Source organism: Oncorhynchus tshawytscha, linkage group LG13 (genome assembly GCF_018296145.1).
Source record: "Oncorhynchus tshawytscha isolate Ot180627B linkage group LG13, Otsh_v2.0, whole genome shotgun sequence".
NCBI classification, from domain to species: Eukaryota; Metazoa; Chordata; class Actinopteri; order Salmoniformes; family Salmonidae; genus Oncorhynchus; species Oncorhynchus tshawytscha.
In genome coordinates, this window is record NC_056441.1 from 86,563,123 (window position 1) to 86,586,152 (window position 23,030).

At 44.8% G+C, this 23,030-nt stretch overlaps 1 protein-coding gene across 1 annotated transcript in view; it reads left to right on the forward strand.

Annotated features, from left to right (window-relative positions):
• Positions 1–5,744: 5,744 nt before the first annotated feature.
• cux1b (cut-like homeobox 1b) overlaps positions 5,745–23,030 on the forward strand; it is a 149,959-nt gene continuing 132,673 nt past the window's right edge. The window contains exon 1 of the mRNA XM_042296471.1: positions 5,745–5,872. Coding sequence (XP_042152405.1) covers positions 5,810–5,872 — 63 coding nt within the window. The 5' untranslated portion in view covers positions 5,745–5,809. The remainder of the gene's footprint in view (positions 5,873–23,030) is intronic.

The following is a 23,030-nucleotide window of genomic DNA, read 5'->3' on the forward strand; positions in this document are numbered from 1 at the left end:
ACAGTGTTGTCTGAAATTTACATTTTATGATTGCCCATCTACAGTGGCTTCCGAAAGTATTCACCCCCCTTGGATTTTTTTGCCTTACAACCTGGAATTAAAATAGATTTTTGGGGGGGGGGTTTGTATCATTTGATTTACACAACATGCCTACCACTTTGAAGATGCAAAATATTTTTTCTTGTGAAACAAACAAGAGATAAGACACAAAAACAGAAAACTTGAACGTGCATAATTATTCATCCCCCCCCCCAAAGTCAATACTTTGTAGAGCCACCTTTTGCAGCAATTACAGCTGCAAGTCTCTTGGATATGTCTCTATAAGCTTAGCACATCTAGCCACTGGGATTTTTGCCCATTCTTCAAGGCAAAACTGCTCCAGCTCCTTCAAGTTGGATGGGTTCCGCTGATGTCCAGCAATTTTAAGTCATACCACAGATTCTCGATTAGATTGAGGTCTGGACTTTGACTAGGCCATTCCAAGACATTTAAATGTTTCCCCTTAAACCACTCGAATGTTGCTTTAGCAGTATGCTTAGTGCAATTGTCCTGCTGGAAGGTGAACCTCCGTCCCAGTCTCAAATCTCTGGAAGACTGAAACAGGTTTCCCTTAAACATTTCCCTGCATTTAGTACCATCCATCATTTCTTCAATTCTGACCAGTTTCCCAGTCCCTGCCGGTGAAAAACATCCCAACAGCATGATGCTGCCACCCCCCCCCCGAGACGGTGTTCTCGGGGTGATGAGAGGTGTTGGGTTTGCACCAGACACACTGTTTTCTTTGATGACCAAAAAGCTACATTTGAGTCTCATCTGATCAGAGTACCTTTTTCCATATGTTTGGGGAGCCTCCCACATGGCTTTTGGCAAACACCAAATGTGCGTGCTTATTTTTTTCTTCTTGGATATAGGGGGCGCTCTTTTAATTTATGGATAAAAAAACGTGCCCGTTTTAAGCGCAATATTTTGTCACGAAAAGATGACCGACTATGCATATAATTGGCAGCTTTGGAAAGAAAACACTCTAAGGTTTCCAAAACTGCAAAGATATTATCTGTGAGTGCCACAGAACTCATGCTACAGGCAAAACCAAGATGAAACTTCAACCAGGACATGGGTAGAATTTTTGAAGCTCTGTTTTCCAATGTCTCCTTATATGGCTGTGAATGCACCAAGAACGAGCCTGCGCTTTCTGTCGTTTCTTCAAGATGTCTGCAGCATTGTGACGTATTTGTAGGCATATCATTGGAAGATTGGCCATAAGAGACTACATTTTCCAGGGGTCCGCCCGGTGTCCTTTGTCTAAATTGGTGCGTAATCTTCAGTTGCGGGCATTTGCTCCTGGGATTCAGGACAGAAAGCACACTTCCACGAACGATGTATCATCGAAGAGATATGTGAAAAACACCTTGAGGATTGGTTCTAAACAACGTTTGCCATGTTTCAGTCGATATTATGGAGTTAATTTGGAAAAAAGTTAGGCGTTTTTATGACTGGATTTTCGTTTTTTTTTGGTAGCCAAACGTGACGCACCAAACGGAGCGATTTCTCCTAAACAAATAACCTTTCAGGAAAAACTGAACATTTGCTATCTAACAGAGTCTCCTCATTGAAAACATCTGAAGTTCTTCAAAGGTAAATGATTTTATTTGAATGCTTTTCTGGTTTTTGTGAAAATGTTGCCTGCTGAATGCTAACGCTAATGCTAACGCTAAATGCTACGCTAGCTAGCTACTGTTACACAAATGATTGTTTTCCTATGGTTGAGAAGCATATTTTGAAAATCTGAGATGACAGTGTTGTTAACAAAAGGCTAAGCTTGAGAGCTAGCATATTTATTTAATTTCATTTGTGATTTTCATGAATAGTTAACGTTGCGTAATGGTAATGAGCTTGAGGCTGTATTCACGATCCCGGATCCGGGATGGCTAAGTGCAAGAGGTTTTAAGAAATGGCTTTTTCTGGCCACTCTTCCGTAAAGCCCTGTGGAGTGTACGGCTTAATTAAAGTGGTCCTATGGACAGATACTCCAATTTCCACTCTGGAGCTTTGCAGCTCCTTTAGGGTAATCTTTGGTCACTTTGTTGCCTCTCTGATTAATGCCCTCCTTGCCTGGTCTGTGAGTTTTGGTGGGCGGCCCTCTCTTGGCAGGTTTGTTGTGGTCCCACATTCTTTCCATTTTTTAATAGTGGATTTAAAGGTGCTCCATGGGATATTCAAAGTTTCTGATATTTTTTTATAACCCAACCCTGATCTGTACTTCTCCACAACTTTCCTGTTTGGCGAGCTCCTTGGTCTTCATGGTGCCACTTGCTTGGTGGTTCTGCTTGCTTAGTGGTGTTGCAGAGTCTGAGGCCTTTCAGAACAGGTGTATATATACTGAGATCATGTGACACTTAGATTGCACACAGGTGGACTTTATTTAACAAATTGTGTGACATCTGAAGGTAATTGGTTGCACCAGATCTTATTTAGGGGCTTCGTAGCAAAGGGGGTGAATACATATACACGCACCACTTTACAGTTTTTTAGATTTTTTTTTAAAACAAGTAATTTTTTTCATTTCACTTCACCAATTTGGACAATTTTGTGTATGTCCATTACATGGAATCCAAATAAAAATCCATTTAAATTAGAGGTTGTAATGCAACAAAATAGTTAAAACGCCAAGGGGGATGAATACTTTTGCAAGGTACTGTATGTGGTAAGACTACCGTTTGTAAAACACCAAAAAACTACGTCCGGACAGAACCAAAAAAGACATCTAAAAGACGTCGGTTCGTGCTTACTGGGGTGTAGCCTAGCTATGTCAGCCTCAATGGAATTTTATGAATGCCTATCTATCTGTTAGGCCCACCGTTTGCAAAACAGGCCGTTGCGTTGGCTTTATTAGTCCTGATTTCTGTGACTAATCAATTGGCTGTTTAAGCTCTGAATATCGGCTACCCAACTTTCTCAGGAGTTACCTATTTGCAGTGTGTTTACACAGCGGGAAAATGCAGGAGTATCTTATTTTTCGCTATGATCAGCTAGTCATAAATGGACGAATACAAGCTTGAAACGATTGATCATGACAATGGGGTGAAACTCCTGGACAACAATTGTTATCGTTCATTCCATATTGTCCATTTCACTTTGACCTGTCCTGTTTTTAGGATATGTTGTTTGTTAACATGCGGGAATATTTTATCTGATTGATTAGGTTAGGTTACGATTTGATCAGAGAAACCTGCATGATGTAAAAAAGTGTCCGTCTCATTACATTGTCATACATTTTATCTCCAGCCTGTAGGCTACAGAAAAGGTCACATACTCTTTCTACCGTATCCTAGATCTTCGACATGATTTATGTTAGATTATAATTTTTTGATGGAACGTTGGTGGTGTGCCACAGAGATGCATCTCTCCAACACTACCCTGGAGAGGCATGCTGGGAATGTCACTGGTTGAAAGAAATTGCCATTGTTTCGGGGTAGAATTAAGTTTGTTTTTATGTGTTGTTGGAGGTGCGTCTTGGCCAGTTAAGCTCAGAAAATTCCACCCTCCTCAATCTTCCACCATAGGCTGCTGCTTAATGAGCGGGCCTGCTGTGAGCCTGTAGGTGTTCTCTCAAACTTGTCTTTCTAGATGGATTTGGGAGGATCTCACCCCACCCAAGTCTCGCAGCTTATTACTGTCTGAGCTAAAAACACAATATTGAGTTAAGTCGGCAGACAGAATAAGAACAACACCATATAAGGAAGGGAGGTCATTAACCAACCGGCTCTTCTTTCTGAATTATGAGTGATTGAACGCACTGATTTTGCTCATTCAAAAAAAAAAACTTGGGGGTGTGGTTCGAAGTGGCAGTTACTGATGTTTGTACCCCATGAGACACCATAGGAACAAAACTAGTATTACTTCCTCCAAAATGTTCTGAATTTATCTGAAAATATCTCAAGAAATCTGTAATACATTTTTTTATGTTTTTTTTTGTGTTGCTGTGAAGGTTTTAGTTGAGCAATGTAACATCTAACTAGGGTGTTCAGTGTAGTATTTCTCAACTAATAAAAAAAATACTGTCTTGTTGTTTTATGTAAACAAAGTCCAATCCTTTGAGCTGCTGGACAGGTTTGTCTGGCTCAGTGGAACTGTGTATTCAGTGTTAGTGTGCAAGTGAACATTGTCGAAATCAAAACCCAACCCTCAAGTAAGTCATGATGAACTGACTTAGAAAAAAACTCTGTTTTTGGAAGAAACTATTTACACTTTGTAGTCAATTTTGACACTTGAATAAATGTTTCTGACTCATATCGATGCCACATAGGCCGTTTTTCAATCAGATACTATAAGTAGTTTATTGCCTTCAGTTGCGCTTGAAATCTAGTATGAAATGACATACCAGCCCTGAACTACCCTAAAAATAATTGTTTTAACTGGGGTAATTCATTACGAAAAGTAATGAATCAATAAAAGTTAACTCCAGATGTAATTAAAGGGGTAACATTATATTGGCTCTGCTGCAAATCCATGGTTCTATTTTTAGAATTCGGGGCTTGAAATTTACTGGCTGTGAAAGAATAAAATGTTCATGATTAGAACACAAAATTAAATCTAATTTGACAGCATAAAAGCCAGGCTCACAAAGGGGCCATTAAAATCCCATCAGCCTAAAGGGTGGTCAGTCTGGTAGCCACTATACAAATAACTCAATTGGAAAAATGCAATCAGGTCGCTGGTTGATAAAAAGTCAAAAGAATACAAAACAATGGAACACGTTGTCAACAATGCAATGCTTACATTGTGAATTTTTACAACTGCGATTGTGTCCTAATTTGGTGTGTGGTGTGTGTTACTATTACCTATATTCAGCCATGTAAACTACTTTAGTAAAAATACTTTAAAGTAGTTATTTGAGGTATCTGTACTTTTTTATTTATTTTTGACAAATTTTACTTTACTACATTCCTAAAGAAAATAATATAAAATAATTTATTCCATACATTTTCCCTGACACCCAAAAGTACTCGTTACATTTTGAATGCTTAGCAGGACAGAAAATGGTCCAATTTACGCACTTATCAAGATAACATCCCTGGTCATCCCTACTGCCTCTGATCTGGCAGACTTTCACTTTTACTTGAGACATTTTCTATTAACTTTACTTTTACAATGACAATTGGGTATTGTTTTCCATCACTGCTAATATTATTGATAAGCATTGGAAGTGCACAGCCTAATACCCAATTTATGCTTGGTCTTGAAATTTTTTAAAAACGTTTTTTTAATCCGAAAATGTGTTCGGAGACGACGTGTGGATGGCGTGTGACGCAAATTTCTGACACGATTGGTTGACAGTAGGTGAGGGCGGGAGTTTCTGTATAAACACAAACTCACTTCCTTGACAACTTCCTTCACCACAGCTCTGCTCAACATCTATACTTGCTACGCGAAGCACAAGAAGTATGAATGCTTTGACTTCTGCAGAGGCCATATCACCATAAATGCTGCGCGGCCAATGCAGACGTCAGAATGACCACGAAGCGCCCTTAATTAACCAACAAAAGAGCTTGATTTCACAATGTAGAAATCCAGTCCACATTTTACCCTATAGACACTTGCCATCTCTCGTTCAATAACCCTACTCCGTGGCACTATTGAATACAGTATGTTCCCGTTCAATAAAGTCCATTCCGCGCCACTGTTCGATCAGAAGGGCCTTATTCGAGAGATCCGTTCCGTGTTTTCCGCGCCTCCCCCCTTCCTTTCCCCTGAACTCCAACCCTCGCTCTCTCTATCAGCTTCTCATTCCGTCTCAATATGTCTCAAGATGGCGGCCAATGCGGGATCAATGTTTCAATATTGGAAGCGTTTTGATTTACAACAACTGCAGGTCAGTCTTTTCTCCTTTTGAGTTGTTTCGTACCATTTCAAATCTTTCGCTACGTGGACGATATGTTTTGTGCTCGACTGGCTTTTCTGTCGGTATTTTGATCCCGCTTGTAAGAGAGAGAGAGAGAGAGAGAGACCGACCTCTTTTCGCATTGATGAAAGTGGCTTTCTAGCTGATCGGAAATTGATCGTCTTTGTTAAATTCCCATCGATCGTCTGGCGCCCTGGCGATGCCGCGGGGTAACGTCGTTATTACATAAATACATCATTCAGGATGCTGAGCAGACCACAATATCCAGTCAGAAATACACATATGTCTCCTTGTCAACTTTTTGTTGTTGTTTGCAATGCAGTACCAACTACCTGCTTGTTAGCTTGGTCAGGAGCTTTTGCGTTTCCTGATTATTTATTTTTTGGAGGAGAGGAGGTTGGAAATGAAGTGATCCTACGTCGATGCTGGCGATGTGATGACAGTAGTTAGCTATCCATTTCGTCAAATCAGACCCAAACCTTTATACAAGGTTATTTTGGACGGTAACTTTCTAGCCCACAATCGATTTGAACACCATTCGCTGTAATTTTAGGGAGAGGTAGTTCACCTAAGCGAATGAGCTAGTTGCTAACATGAGCTAAAGCTAACTTGTGTGTGTTTTTTTGTGTCGTCGACTCCCAGAAGTTGTCGTGTACGTGGTAACAGTTCCACATAGACAGCAGCTTGGTAAACCCGGATGAATCTCTTTTTCTCATTTAACATGTTTATATATATATATATATATATTTATTTATTTATTTATTTATTTTAAATTTATTTACACAAAAAAACAGTGTTGGAAATTAATTAATTAAAATATATATATATATATATATATATATATTTTAATTAATTAATTTCCAACACTGTTTTTTTGTGTTGGTTTAAAATAAATAAATATATATAAATATATATATTAAACGAACACAAAACAGTGTTGGAAATTTTATCTCGCTATGCCAGACACGTGACACATTTTGACTCGCTTCCCAGCAATTGAACGTTACGTTTGTATTTGTGGAATAACATTTCATTAGTTGTCAGGAAGGTTATGAAATAGGTGGGAATGTGCCAAAGTTGGAAGAAGATAATATAAAAAAATATATATAAAAAAAAAAAGACTTTTTTTTTTTTGTAGGGGAAACAACAATTGTGAGAAAAATACACTTTCAATAGGGCTCTAGTCTACATTTGTGCTTGGCCATATGCAGGCTGAGATGCTCTATAATCAAGGCTCATCTCCATAAAACCAAATGTATTTGATTCCTTCTACTGTTGCCTGTGATTCATCTAGAGATCACAGAACATATTTCAGTAACTTGCGTGCGCTCTCTACCTTTTTAAAATGTATTTTCTCCCTTTTTGAAGTTGAGTGTGTAAATCTGTCTGGGATTTGGCTTTTCCTCAATTGACTGCCAGTGCAGTCTACTGTACAGCCTGGACATGAAATATGCATCGCATAAGTTTGTGATGAGGCCCTGGGTAATTATGGCAAAGGCCTATCAGAACCGATTAGTCAGGACAGTGAATCTGTGTGCGTGTGGAGCGGAGGCCAGCAGGTCTGTCTGGAGGATAGGAACCAGCCAGGGCTGTGAGCTCAGAACATTCACTGTCTATTATTGATGCTGTCTTATTTACTCCCCCCACTGTGCTGTCGGCTCCTAGAGGACTGCCTTCCAAGGAGAATCTCTGATCATCTCGGTCTGTCTGTACTCAGGCTTGTCAGTTGTTTCCAATCTCGTTAGGCAGCTCCCTCCCTCTCTGTCCAGAACCGGATGCTTACAGGGGTGGATCCTGCTGCATTACATTGGTTGTCTTTTAGTTTGTGGTCATGAAAATCCTGTAACAGCATCAAAACAGAACAGACATCCATAGCAGTTGCATGTGTTTAGGACTTAAATACCAGACTGCTTGTTCATGGCCATTTAAAGGCCTATTTGAACTGTTTTATTCCCTCAATGAGAAACCACTACTGGACAAAGTGCTTTTAGCTGTTATTCTGTCTCCCCAGGTTAGGGCTAGAGCAGTGATCACCTGCCGGTCGTTCACGATCGACTGGTCGATCTCCAAAGTGTTCCTAGTCGACCACCAAACAATACTGTAAAAAAACAACGATAAAGCCTTGCGTTTTTTTTGTTTTTGTTTCAGGCTGTTGGCGATAGGTGCATTTTGATTCAGCAGCCCTAGCACCGGGAAGGCAAAGTGCTCCCATTTTGAACCATTTCACTTTTTATTTATTTAACCTTTATTTAACTAGGCAAGTCCGTTAAGAACGTCTGAAGGTAGAACTCTGCCTATCCGGCGGGGCCCGCTGGCCAATCAGATAGCTCAGATCACCATTTCCTTGAGCCATAGACCGTGAAAAGAGGCCTGGAACGCACGGCAAGGTTCATACTGGTGAGATTTAAAAACCATGACTAGAGGGACTCAACGAATACAGCAAAGAGCTTCTGTTTTTATAAGTGAGCTCATGTTTAACTTTTTACTCAGCACTGTCAACACTTTCTATTCAACACTGTTATAAGCCATAAAATGTGTGTTTTTTCCCTACTTTCCCTACCCACACGACAACCAGCACTGCAGCTGCAAAAATGCTTTTAGCGGGGATCTCATTTAGCGGGGATCTCATTTAGCGGGGATCTCAGTTAGCGGGGATCTCAGTTATCGGGGATCTCAGTTAGCGGGGATCTCAGTATCGGGGATCTCAGTTAGCGGGGATCTCAGTTAGCGGGGATCTCAAGCGGGGTTAGCGGGGATCTCAGTTAGCGGGGATCTCATTTAGCGGGGATCTCAGTTAGCGGGGCGGGGATCTCAGCGGGGTTAGCGGGGAGCGGGGATCTCAGTTAGCGGGGATCTCAGTTAGCGGGGATCTCAGTTAGCGGGGATCTCAGTTAGCGGGGATCAGTCATCAGCACCATCTGTAGTGCCTCTATTCAAATGACTCTCTCCCAACACACTGCTAGAATCATTTGAATCCTACTGCTCAGCCACTTTACTGTATGGATATAACTACCTCATCTATCACTGATATCGTTAATGATATTGTTCTTGTACATACGGTATCTATTTTATTTATATTGGCACTATTTATTTCTGATATAGTTAGCGGGGATCTCAGTTAGCGGGGATCTCAGTTAGCGGGGATCTCACTGGAAAATGGATCATAATTGATGACATAGTGACTATGAATACAGATGGAGAAAATGTTACCGTCCCTAGTCATTTACAGCTGGGTTCAGTTTCTTTATAAGGTTTCCTCTTTTTCCTGGCGTTTTCGCAGTGCTGCCAGACAACATGGATTTTTATTCCTACCTGAGATGCCTCAAATATATCCAACCATTTCCTTCTACCTATTTAAAAGTGTCCAACTCATAAAATGTGCTTAATTCATATGTAGGGTTAATTCAAACCTGATTCAGGTGCAGGTCGATCCCAGCCTTCTGGGAATGAGTTTCAAGTGAAGGGAATTTAGTATTAGTATAGGTGTAGCTGATCGTATATCCCTAGTGTACAGAGGTAGGTGTAGAAAGGCCATGCATCCATGTTCACTGTGGTGATCTGATCAATCCGTCTAAAGTTAGATTAGGTGACGGGAAGCAGATCATTTAGGGGCCACATCCAACATGAGTGGTTTAAATCTCTCAGCGGCTTGTCTGGTGTTGTCTGCAGGAGTATCGGTGTTAATTTATGAGGTGGAGGTCTGGACTCTGACTGAGCTGATGTGGATATATTTACTTCTCTGTTGCTACACCGAGTTTAGAGGAGACTATGCCGTTAGTATCACGCTCTGCCCAGTGACCAATCCTGCCACGGCTACTGTCTGTCTTCACATCTGTTCCCTTGTTTGTCTGTTTATTGAATTTGATCTGTGTTTTATGTACACGCATCTCATACAAGATTGAACAATTTGTCGTCAGCCCTGTGTTATCTTGGGGGTGTTTTGTTGTGTTCCATATAGAACTGAATATGTTTAGGAGTTAGTTGGCTTTGCTGTGTGTTGCCATGCCGACTTCATCATCCAGCTAAATATAGAGCTATCCTCAGTGCAGAAACTCAAGCTGAAATATATACCCCTCGTCTTGTTTCTAGTGTGAGCATCACCCCACACTGCCCAGACCCCCTAACTAACCCACTGACTCACTGGCTGGCTGACGGCACTATACCTGGACCCAGTAACTGGCTGACGGCACTATGCCTGGACCCAGTAACTGGCTGGCTGACGGCACTATGCCTGGACCCAGTAACTGGCTGGCTGACGGCACTATACCTGGACCCAGTAACTGGCTGGCTGACGGCACTATGCCTGGACCCAGGAACTGGCTGGCTGACGACAGCACTATGCCTGGACCCAGTAACTGGCTGGCTGGCAGACGGCACTATACCTGGACCCAGTAACTGACTGGCTGACTGACAACACTATGTCTGGACCCAGTAACTGACTGGCTGGCTGACAACACTATGTCTGGACCCAGTAACTGACTGGCTGACTGACAACACTATGTCTGGACCCAGTAACTGGCTGGCTGACGGCACTATGTCTGGACCCAGTAACTGGCTGGCTGACTGACACTATGCCTGGACCCAGTAACTGGCTGGCTGGCAGACGGCACTATGTCTGGACCCAGTAACTGGCTGGCTGACTGACAACACTATGTCTGGACCCAGTAACTGACTGGCTGGCTGACGGCACTATGTCTGGACCCAGTAACTGACTGGCTGACTGACAACACTATGCCTGGACCCAGTAACTGGCTGGCTGGCTGGCACTATGCCTGGACCCAGTAACTGGCTGGCTGGCGGCACTATGTCTGGACCCAGTAACTGGCTGGCTGACGGCACTATGTCTGGACCCAGTAACTGGCTGGCTGACGGCACTATGCCTGGACCCAGTAACTGGCTGGCTGACGGCACTATGCCTGGACCCAGTAACTGGCTGGCTGATGGCACTATGTCTGGACCCAGTAACTGGCTGGCTGATGGCACTATGCCTGGACCCAGTAACTGGCTGGCTGACGGCACTATGCCTGGACCCAGTAACTGGCTGGCTGAGGCTGCCTGGACCCAGTAACTGGCTGGCTGACGGCACTATGCCTGGACCCAGTAACTGGCTGGCTGACGGCACTATGCCCACCCAGTAACTGGCTGGCTAACGGCACTATGATCTGGACCCAGTAACTGGCTGGCTGACAGCACTATGCCTGGACCCAGTAACTGGCTGGCTCTCGGCATTATGCCTGACCCAGTATTGGCTGGATGACGGCACTATGCCTGTACATCCAGGTAATTGGCTTGAGATACATGCCTGGTCCCAGTAATGGCTTCACACCACTGTGATTTCTGACCCATCTGACTGGCACCCTTCACTATGTCTGGACCCAGTAACTGACTGGCTGGCCCCTGTCTGGACCCAGTAACTGGCTGGCTGACGGCACTATGTCTCCCCAGTAACTGGCTGGCTGACGGCACTATGTCTGGACCCAGTAACTGGCTGGCTCGGCACTTCTGGACCCAGTAACTGGCTGGCTGATGGCACTATGTCTGGCTCCCCCAGTAACTGGCTGGCTGACGGCACTATGCCTGGACCCAGTAACTGGCTGGCTGACGGCACTATGCCTGGACCCAGTAACTGGCTGGCTGACCCCTATGCCTGGACCCAGTAACTGGCTGGCTTCGTACACTATGCCTCCCCAGTAACTGGCTGGCTGACGGCACTATGCCTGGACCCAGTAACTGGCTGGCTCGGCACTATGCCTCCCCCCAGTAACTGGCTGGCTGACGGCACTATGCCCCCAGTAACTGGCTGGCTCGGCCCTATGCCTGGACCCAGTAACTGGCTCCGGCCTATGCCTGGACCCAGTAACTGGCTCCCCCTTCGGCACTATGCCTGCTCCCAGTAACTGGCTGGCTGACGGCACTATGCCTGGACCCAGTAACTGGCTCGCGGCACTATGTCTGGACCCAGTAACTGGCTCCCCCTTCGGCACTATGTCTCCCCCCAGTAACTGGCTGGCTCCCTATGTCTGGACCCAGTAACTGGCTGGCCCCTATGTCTGGACCCAGTAACTGGCTGGCTGATGGCACTATGTCTGGACCCAGTAACTGGCTGGCTGACGGCACTATGCCTGGACCCAGTAACTGGCTGGCTCCCCCTATGCCTGGACCCAGTAACTGGCTGGCTTCGGCTGTATGCCTGGACCCAGTAACTGGCTGGCTGACGCTCCCACTATGCCTGGACCCAGTAACTGGCTGGCTGACGGCACTATGCCTGGACCCAGTAACTGGCTGGCTGACCACTATGCCTGGACCCAGTAACTGGCTGGCTCCCCCTATGCCTGGACCCAGTAACTGGCTGGCTTCGGCACTATGCCTCCCCCCAGTAACTGGCTGGCTCCCCTATGCCTGGACCCAGTAACTGGCTGGCTGACGGCACTATGCCTCCCCCAGTAACTGGCTGGCTGACGGCACTATGCCTGGACCCAGTAACTGGCTGACGGCACTATGCCTGGACCCAGTAACTGCTGGCTGACCACTATGCCTGGACCCAGTAACTGGCTGGCTGACGGCACTATGTCCCCAGTAACTGGCTGGCTGACGGCACTATGCCTGGACCCAGTAACTGGCTGGCTGACGGCACTATGCCCCCCAGTAACTGGCTCGGCACTATGCCTGGACCCAGTAACTGGCTGACGGCACTATGCCTGGACCCAGTAACTGGCTGGCTGGCACTCCTGCCCCCAGTAACTGGCTGGCTGGCTGATGGCACTATGTCTGGACCCAGTAACTGGCTGGCTGTCCACTATGCCTGGACCCAGTAACTGGCTGGCTGACGGCACCATGCCTGGACCCAGTAACTGACTGGCTGTCTATGCCTGGACCCAGTAACTGGCTGGCTGATGGCACTATGCCTGGACCCAGTAACTGGCTGGCTGACGGCACTATGCCTGGACCCAGTAACTGGCTGGCTGACGGCACTATGCCTGGACCCAGTAACTGGGCTGGCTGAGCGACACTATACCTGGACCCAGTAACTGGCTGCCCCGGCCACTATGCCTGGACCCAGTACCACTGGCTGGCAAAAACCTGCTCGGCAATTATGATGATTCAGTAACTGGCTGTACGGCACAGGTCTGGACCCAGTAACTGGCTGGCTCTGGTTTCTAACCCATTTCTGGCTGCTGTTTTATATGTCTGGACCCATAACTGGCTAGCAAGGTTTTGCCTGGACCCAAAAACTGACTGGCAGGCCATTCTATTTCAAATGTCTTATCAATGGAAGGGGACATAAATCACCCCTGAGCACCCCCCCACCCTTAGCCTATGCTAACCCACAGATCTAAATTAGGCTAAAGGTTTAGTCCTCAGACAGCATCTATAGAAGACCCCAGAAGACTTGGGTTTCTCTCTGGCATTATTGACTACAGGTATTGAATTGTGATCTCGGTGCTTGGTTGTACATCCAGGGATTGAATTGAGATACAGCCGTCTGCTAATAGTTCACACCACTGTGATTTGTGTCCATCAGGGCTTGAGACTGGATCCATAACTAGCATTTAAACACATCACAGCAGACATTACAATATCAGACATTACCCCCTTCGACTGTATCGCTCCCCCTTCGAAATGACAAAAATCCCCCCAGAAATGACAATATCGCAGAAATGACAATCGCAGAAATGACAATAAGCAGAAATCGCAATTCGTACTGATGCTTTTTTAGATCAGCCCCCCCTTCGTAAAATACGCTCCCCCTCGTAACTGTGACTCCCCTTCGTACTGTATCGCTCCCCCTTCGTACTGTATCGCTCCCCGTTTGTCCACTGTATCGCTCCCCCTTCGTACTGTACGCTCCCCCTTCCCCCCTTCGTACTGTATCTCCTCCCCCTTCGTACTGTATCATCCTGTCCTAATGAAGGGGCCAGTCTGTGTTCAGCAGGACCATGAGCTAAGCCCTGTCCTAATAAAGGGGCCAGTCTGTGTTCAGCAGGACCATGATTAAGCCCTGTCCTAATGAAGGGGCCAGTCTGTGTTCCAGCAGGACCATGAGCTTTTATAAGCCCTGTCCTAATGAAGGGGCCAGTCTGTGTTCAGGGGGCCTAAAACCTCTGTTGCAGGGTAACGGGCATGGCACACAGATGGGCCAAACAAAAGGACAGGGTTAGTCGGGCTGGCCAGCCCCCCTAATCTTGTGTGCTGGCCAGCCCCCGGTTGTCTAGATGGTAATCTACGGGCTGGCCATTTCGGAGAGGGTTTTTACGGGCTGGCCAGCCCCCCGGAGATGGTTACGGGCTGGCCAGCCCCCGGAGAGGGTTACGGGCTGCCGCTGCCAGGCCTCTAAAAATAACACACAGACCACTGGCCTCAGCAAAAAACCTGCTCCAATTATGATGATTCATCTGGCTGTATACACAGGTGTGTGTGTGTGTGCGTGCGCTCTGGTTTTTAAACCATTTCAGCTGTGTTTTATATAGCTTATAATGAAATAGCAAGGTTTTTTTTTGTTGCAAAAAACTATGCATGGCCATTCTATTTCAAATGTTTATCATGGGACTTGTAGACCGCTACATGTCCTAATGTTTTGCTTTAAGTTAGTCTAGCTTTTTTACCGGAGAAAAGTAGCTAGACATCAGTCAGAGTGCCGTCTGCTGATAGAATGATGGAGAAAAGTAGCTAGACATCAGTCAGAGTGCCGTCTGCTGATAGAATGTTTGGGAAATCTCATCCGAGTGGAGAAGTGCGACTGAAGCACAACATGTCTGACGCCGAGCAGAAATTACAATAAGCAGACATTACAATAAGCAGAAATTACAATAAGCAGAAATTACAATAAGCAGAAATTACAATAAGCAGAAATTACAATAAGCAGAAATTACAATAAGATGTTTTTTTTAGATCAGCGTTTACAAAACACAGTAAAATACTGAATTCTGCATTAACGTGACTCCTGGTGTGTGTGTAGTGTACCTAGCTTGTATACTGATATGCGTTTGTCCATTCGACAGTTAGTTTACAACATCCAAACCTGACCCTGTCATGGCTGTGCTTGAAGAACGTCTTGAAATTCCTGTTAGGGAGGGAGATATTAATCATCGTTTTTGAAGCGCTTCCCCTGACACTATTAACTTCCTGTTTTGGACTAATCACTTTTATAATGCTGTCCATGCAAAGTCAACAGGCAGTCAGTTTAAAGGGGCCTAAAACCTCTGTTGCACTCACTTAATGCATGGCACACAGATGTAGCCAAACAAAAGGACATTTAGTCTGCTTCGGCCTAATCTTGTGTGCTGTGAACTGGCTTTGCTCTCCGGTTGTCTAATGGTAATCTACCTCGTTCAATTTCAAAGGTTGTTTTTTACTAATCTTTTTGCCCCGGACTGTGCTTTGACCTTTTGAACTCTGCAGCTGTTACACTTGAACTGGGCTCCGAGGTCGTTTGACCCATTGACCCCGTGTGTTGCTAGTTTGACATTTTTTAGAGCAAACAGATGATGGCCCTGCTATCTGGGCCCTGCTACCCAGTCTCATTGATTTTGGCTTTGAACTTGATATCCTGTAATAACAGGCTAGTGTGGACTGGTGAGCTCCTGTAATAACAGGCTAGTGTGGAGTGGTGAGATCCTGTAATAACAGGCTAGTGTGGAGTGGTGAGATCCTGTAATAACAGGCTAGTGTGGAGTGGTGAGATCCTGTAATAACAGGCTAGTGTGGAGTGGTGAGATCCTGTAATAACAGGCTAGTGTGGAGTGGTGAGATCCTGTAATAACAGGCTAGTGTGGAGTGGTGAGATCCTGTAATAACAGGCTAGTGTGGAGTGGTGAGATCCTGTAATAACAGGCTAGTGTGGAGTGGTGAGATCCTGTAATAACAGGCTAGTGTGGAGTGGTGAGATCCTGTAATAACAGGCTAGTGTGGAGTGGTGAGATCCTGTAATAACAGGCTAGTGTGGAGTGGTGAGATCCTGTAATAACAGGCTAGTGTGGTGAGATCCTGTAATAACAGGCTAGTGTGGAGTGGTGAGATCCTGTAATAACAGGCTAGTGTGGAGTGGTGAGATCCTGTAATAACAGGCTAGTGTGGAGTGGTGAGATCCTGTAATAACAGGCTAGTGTGGAGTGGTGAGATCCTGTAATAACAGGCTAGTGTGGAGTGGTGAGATCCTGTAATAACAGGCTAGTGTGGAGTGGTGAGATCCTGTAATAACAGGCTAGTGTGGAGTGGTGAGATCCTGTAATAACAGGCTAGTGTGGAGTGGTGAGATCCTGTAATAACAGGCTAGTGTGGAGTGGTGAGATCCTGTAATAGTGGTAGTAAATCATAATAATAATTATTGTAAAAATATATATGTATTTTATTTTTTACATTTGATTGGTTTAGCAGACAGTTGTGAACACACACGTTTTCACCACTGAGAATATCAGGGATAAGTGACTGACTAGATGCTACGTGCAGATTAACATTCAGCTTTGTGTGTGTGTGTGTTTTTAAAATATTTCTATCACTTGAGCAAGGAACATGTCTTGTATGTGGAGAGTCTCGTCTCCAGTCTTTTCATACCAGGGTCTTGCTCATTGAATGTGTTTTTATGGGTTCGCTTCAGTCCACCTGTGTGTGTGTGTGTGTTCAAGGCTGTGTGTGTGTGCGTGTGTGTGTGTGTGTGTGTGTGTGTGTGTGTGTGGTAGTGTGTGTGTGTGTGTTGTGAATTGTCTCCATTCCCTAGCATTGGTTGTATGCCCTTTAGAAGGGAAGCAGGGAAAGCCTATGTATTATGGAGGGCCAGGCAGCCCAGTGGGCTGAGCCTGAGTTTAGCCTCGTGTTGTTATTAAGAGGGTCTTCACTGATTCACTCCAGATGCTGGGAGGAGGCCAGTCAGAATTATGTTTTTATGTATGAGAGAGAGAGACAGAGGATCCACAAACTGATTGAAAGGTGAATTGAGAGGTCTTTGTGTCTGTCTGTCTCTCTGTGGAACCTAGTCCTACTGTAGACCTGTATGTGTCTGTTGTCTCTCTCTGGAACTTAGTCCTACTGTAGACCTGTATGTGTGTCTGTTGTCTCTCTCTGGAACTTAGTCCTACTGTAGACCTGTATGTGTCTGTTGTCTCTCTCTGGAACTTAGTCCTACTGTAGACCTGTGTGTCTGTTGTCTCTCTGTGGAACCTAGTCCTACTGTAGACCTGTATGTGTCTGTTGTCTCTCTCTGGAACTTAGTCCTACTGTAGACCTGTATGTGTGTCTGTTGTCTCTCTCTGGAACTTAGTCCTACTGTAGACCTGTATGTGTCTGTTGTCTCTCTCTGGAACTTAGTCCTACTGTAGACCTGTGTGTCTGTTGTCTCTCTCTGGAACTTAGTCCTACTGTAGACCTGTATGTGTGTCTGTTGTCTCTCTCTGGAACTTAGTCCTACTGTAGACCTGTATGTGTCTGTTGTCTCTCTCTGGAACTTAGTCCTACTGTAGACCTGTATGTGTCTGTTGTCTCTCTCTGGAACTTAGTCCTACTGTAGGCCTGTATGTGTGTCTGTTGTCTCTCTCTGGAACTTAGTCCTACTGTAGGCCTGTATGTGTGTCTGTTGTCTCTCTCTGGAACTTAGTCCTACTGTAGACCTGTATGTGTCTGTTGTCTCTCTCTGGAACTTAGTCCTACTGTAGACCTGTATGTGTGTCTGTTGTCTCTCTCTGGAACTTAGTCCTACTGTAGACCTGTATGTGTGTCTGTTGTCTCTCTCTGGAACTTAGTCCTACTGTAGACTTGTATGTGTCTGTTGTCTCTCTCTGGAACTTAGTCCTACTGTAGACCTGTATGTGTCTGTTGTCTCTCTCTGGAACTTAGTCCTACTGTAGACCTGTATGTGTGTCTGTTGTCTCTCTCTGGAACTTAGTCCTACTGTAGGCCTGTATGTGTGTCTGTTGTCTCTCTCTGGAACTTAGTCCTACTGTAGACCTGTATGTGTCTGTTGTCTCTCTCTGGAACTTAGTCCTACTGTAGACCTGTATGTGTCTGTTGTCTCTCTCTGGAACTTAGTCCTACTGTAGACCTGTATGTGTCTGTTGTCTCTCTCTGGAACTTAGTCCTACTGTAGGCCTGTATGTGTGTCTGTGAGAGTTAGTGTTTTCTTTAGTTTTTCACTCTCTCAGATCCTTTTGTGAAACGGCAGTAAAACAGACAGTATCACTATGGAAATGGTAATAGCAGTCAATAAAACACTGTGTAAACTCAGAAATAAGACAAACAGTAGCATCGACTGTCTGGCTGTGTTAAACTATTTCAGTTCCAGACTGGAGGAATGCCCACAAGAAATATATATATCTTCAACTCAAATTAATAGAAATGTTTGTAACCATTTCAGCATATTTCTCAGACGACAGAAAACAGAATCTAATGCTGACTGAATTAAAACCAATCCCATGCTAACTGATTTAAAACCAATCCAATGCTGACTGATTTAAAACCAATCCCATGCTGACTGAATTAAAACCAATCCCATGCTAACTGATTTAAAACCAATCCAATGCTAACTGAATTAAAACCAATCCCATGCTAACTGATTAAAACCAATCCCATGCTAACTGATTTAAAACCAATCCAATGCTGACTGATTTAAAACCAATCCAATGCTGACTGAATTCAAACCAATCCAATGCTGACTGAATTCAAACCAATCCCATGCTGACTGAATTAAAACCAATCCCATGCTGACTGAATTAAAACCAATCCCATGCTGACTGAATTAAAACCAATCCCATGCTGACTGAATTAAAACCAATCCCATGCTAACTGAATTAAAACCAATCCCATGCTGACTGAATTAAAACCAATCCCATGCTGACTGAATTAATGTGAACAGTTTCATTGTCCGCATGCAGACTAGCTGTTGTCTCTGGGTCGGCCTGTCTGTCTCTGGGTCTGTCACAGTGAGATGAGCAGTATTATGTGAGTCACACAGCAGGGGGTGTTGGTTCCTGCCCGACTAGATGAGCTGGCTTGCATTGAATCAACCAATGGTTGCATGCCTTGTCTATGTCCTATGATGTGATTAGCTGATATCAGGGCCTAAAATGCATTTTTTTGCATACCAGCTACTGTGGCAGGTAGATCCACAAAATAATAATTACCAGCCACTCCGTTTTAAACAGCCAATATATATTTTTGGCCTTAATGACACAAAAAAAACAAAAAAATGGCATGCTTAGTAATATCTAAAACAAGAAATGTATTACTAATAAGAAGTAATGTGGTATAATGCTCAATTAAATGCTATATTCTGTGACTTTGTCTTCAGAGAACTACATTTGCACATACTGCACGTAGTAGGCCTCTTCTATTGTGTTATTGACTACGTTTGTTTATACCCATGTGTAACTCTTGTTGTTTTTGTCACACTGCTTTACTTTATCTTGGCCAGGTTGCAGTTGTAAATGAGAACTTGTTCTCAACTGGCTTACCTGGTTAAATAAAGCTGAAATAATTTTCTTTTTTAAAGATAAAAGTGAAATGTTCAGCTGTCCCTTTAATGTTACCTTGGTAACAGGGCGACCGACTAGTAAAGAATCTGACTAGTAGACAGCAAAGTTCTCTTTTTGCGAGTAGTGGAAGCAAACTCGCATTGGAAAACAACTTCATTTGTGAATAAAACAATGTAGCCAAGAAACACGAGAACAAAGTCTCACTTTTTAGTAGTCTTTCGAGTAAATTAGACCAACTTTTATGCCTGTGCAAATTGCTTCTAAAAATAAATCTTTCACCACTTCACTCCGCGCTCACGGCCCCCTAGACAGGCAGTGTTGCTGCGTGAGGTGGGATAGCTTTGAAGTTAGAGTTGAGATTTCTCTGTGCGTTACCAGATATGAAACAAAACAGCAGAAAAAACAGCTACTGCATCATTTATTTGGCTATAAATCACAACTTGCACTTGTGCCCATACTTGACTTGGGTCTTATTTTTTATGAAATGCTCGTACTGTAGAGCCCAGAGTGTGACCACTCGCCGACGTGGCTGGAGAATTAGACATTCTTAACCGTCAATGCCAAAATCTACCCGCATTTGGCAGGTTGCTGGTGTTCATTTTAGACGCTGGCTGATATGTTAAATACCTATCCAGGCATTGTAAGATCTGCCGTGTGTCATCACTGTAGTCGGGGCAGGAACTCAACCATCGCGTTGCATTCAGTGTGTAATTGTAAGGTTAGTCCCACTGAGAAGGGTGAGACAGTCACGTGGTCCCTTTATGAGAATACCCATATCCCATCGTCTGTAAATAAACTTAGTCTATTTGATCTTTGTGTGACTTGACTCCACCTCCACGGTGTAGCCTGTGTTTAGCTTGTTATTCTCTCGTCTGAGGTGGGCTTGTGTTTTGCTCTAATCCATCCCAGCGATGAACGTTATAATTGGGGATAGAGCATTAATAGACTGTCAGAACTACAGAGGCTCCAGATTTACACTTTAGGGTCAACTTGATCCCAGTGTGCCCTGCTCCTCATCTGGAGATGACTAATCCCGGTAGCGCCCTCTCCCTGCTGCTCATTTAGAGATGACTAATCCCCATAGCGCCCTCTCCCTGCTCCTCATCTGGAGATGACTAATCCCCATATCGCCCTCTCCCTGCTCCTCATCTGGAGATGACTAATCCCCATAGCGCCCTCTCCCTGCTGCTCATCTGGAGATGACTAATCCCCATAGCGCCCTCTCCCTGCTCCTCAACTGGAGATGACTAATCCCCGTAGCTCCTCCTCCTCATCTGGAGATGACTAATCCCCATAGCGCCCTCTCTCTGCTCCTCATCTGGAGATGACTAATCCCCATAGCGCCTCATCTGGAGATGACTCCTCTGCTCCTCATCTGGAGATGACTAATCCCCATAGCGCCCTCCCTGCTCCTCATCTGGAGATGACTAATCCCCGTAGCGCCCTCTCCCTGCTCCTCATCTGGAGATGACTAATCCCCGTAGCGCCCTCTCCCTGCTCCTCATCTGGAGATGACTAATCCCGGTAGCGCCCTCTCCCTGCTCCTCATCTGGAGATGACTAATCCCGGTAGCGCCCTCTCCCTGCTCCTCATCTGGAGATGACTAATCCCCGTAGCGCCCTCTCCCTGCTCCCAGTTTCCATTTTTTTGCCCCATATCTCTGTTCTTGTCCCTAATCTCCTCTGTGACACAGAATGGCTTTTCGGCAGGATGGAGGAATTAATTCAGAGATGAGAGGCTCAATAGTTCTTTATCTCTCTCTGTGCTCTCTTTCTCTTCTCTCGTTCTCTGTTCTCTCTCTGTTTTCCTGGTAGAGAGAGGAAGCGTCTGTGTTTTGTAATGTGGTCTTTATCTTTGCTGAAACATCCCACTACCCTCTGATCCCATCTCAATATCCTAGCCGTTCCGCTCGGTAAAAGCAGGGATGAAGAATCTGGCCCTTGGGAGGATGAATTACCCCTGTCTGTTTCCCTCTACGCCCCTCTCCAGCCTCCCCTCACCCCCTATGACCCACAACAGTTTGTTACACTTCCACCATACTAAAACCATCCTACTCACTTCCTGCTATTGGCCCATATCATGTATTGTCCTGTGAGCTAGTCTCAGCTAAGAGGATTCATATTTTCCATGTATCTGTACCAACAAACTAATAGCACAGAAATGGTTTAGACAGGTCTCAGAAATTAAACTCATTGCTTGTTACCTGAAATAATGAATTGCACTCATTTAAACTATCTCTGGTCTCAAACATGAGCACAGTGAAATGAAGTATTTTACCTCTGCTCCCCAACCACTTAATTCTCAAAGTCTTGCAAGGAAGTCCAGGCAAGAGGCCAACCCATCGAACCCTCACTGTCAGTAGGCAGGTTTCCATTGACCCAGGTTTATTCAATGTGTAATGGAAATGACAGGTATGAGACATTTCGTAAAAGATCGTCAAAGTTTGTATCCATTGAATAACTTTCTTTATTGCTACGAATGATAGAAAGTGTTTTTCGAATAAATTATAATTGCCGAATACGTGGGAGGACATACGGGCTGCCTGAAACATTAAACAGGTAGGTGGGAGGACATACGGGCTGCCTGAAACATTAAACAGATAGGTGGGAGGAGGTAGGAGGACATACGGGCTCCCTGAAACATTAAACAGGTAGGTGGGAGGACATATGGGCTGCCTGAAACATTAAACAGAGAGGTGGGAGGACATACGGGCTCCCTGAAACATTAAACAGGTAGGTGGGAGGACATATGGGCTGCCTGAAACATTAAACGGATAGGTGGGAGGAGGTAGGAGGACATATGGGGAAACATTAAACAGGTAGGTGGAAGGCCTGAAACATTAAACAGGTAGGTGGGAGGACTACGGGCTGCCTGAAACATTAAACAGATAGGTGGGAGGAGGTAGGAGGACATATGGGCTCCCTGAAACATTAAACAGGTAGGTGGGAGGACATACGGGCTGCCTGAAACATTAAACAGGTAGGTGGGAGGACATACGGGCTGCCTGAAACATTAAACAGGTAGGTGGGAGGACATACGGGCTCCCTGAAACATTAAACGGATAGGTGGGAGGACATATGGGCTGCCTGAAACATTAAACGGATAGGTGGGAGGACATACGGGCTGCCTGAAACATTAAACAGATAGGTGGGAGGAGGTAGGAGGACATACGGGCTCCCTGAAACATTAAACAGGTAGGTGGGAGGACATACGGGCTGCCTGAAACATTAAACAGAGAGGTGGGAGGGCACGGGCTCCCTGAAACATTAAACGGATAGGTGGGAGGACATACGGGCTGCCTGAAACATTAAACAGGTAGGTGGGAGGACATACGGGCTGCCTGAAACAACATTAAACAGGTAGGTGGGAGGACATACGGGCTGCCTGAAACATTAAACAGGTAGGTGGGAGGACATACGGGCTGCCTGAAACATTAAACAGGTAGGTGGGAGGGCATATACGGGCTGTCGCTAATTTCGTAATTTGTCTAAATGTGTAATGGAAACACTTCAACCACTAGTTTTTGTTCTGTTTTTTTTTTGGTGTGATGTCATCACATCAGTGGTTTTTATTGACACCCAGGATAGGTGAATGGAAACGCACCGTAACAGGCAAACTTTCTAAATGTCGACAAAAAAAATTACTGGACAAGTTAACGGAAACATGGC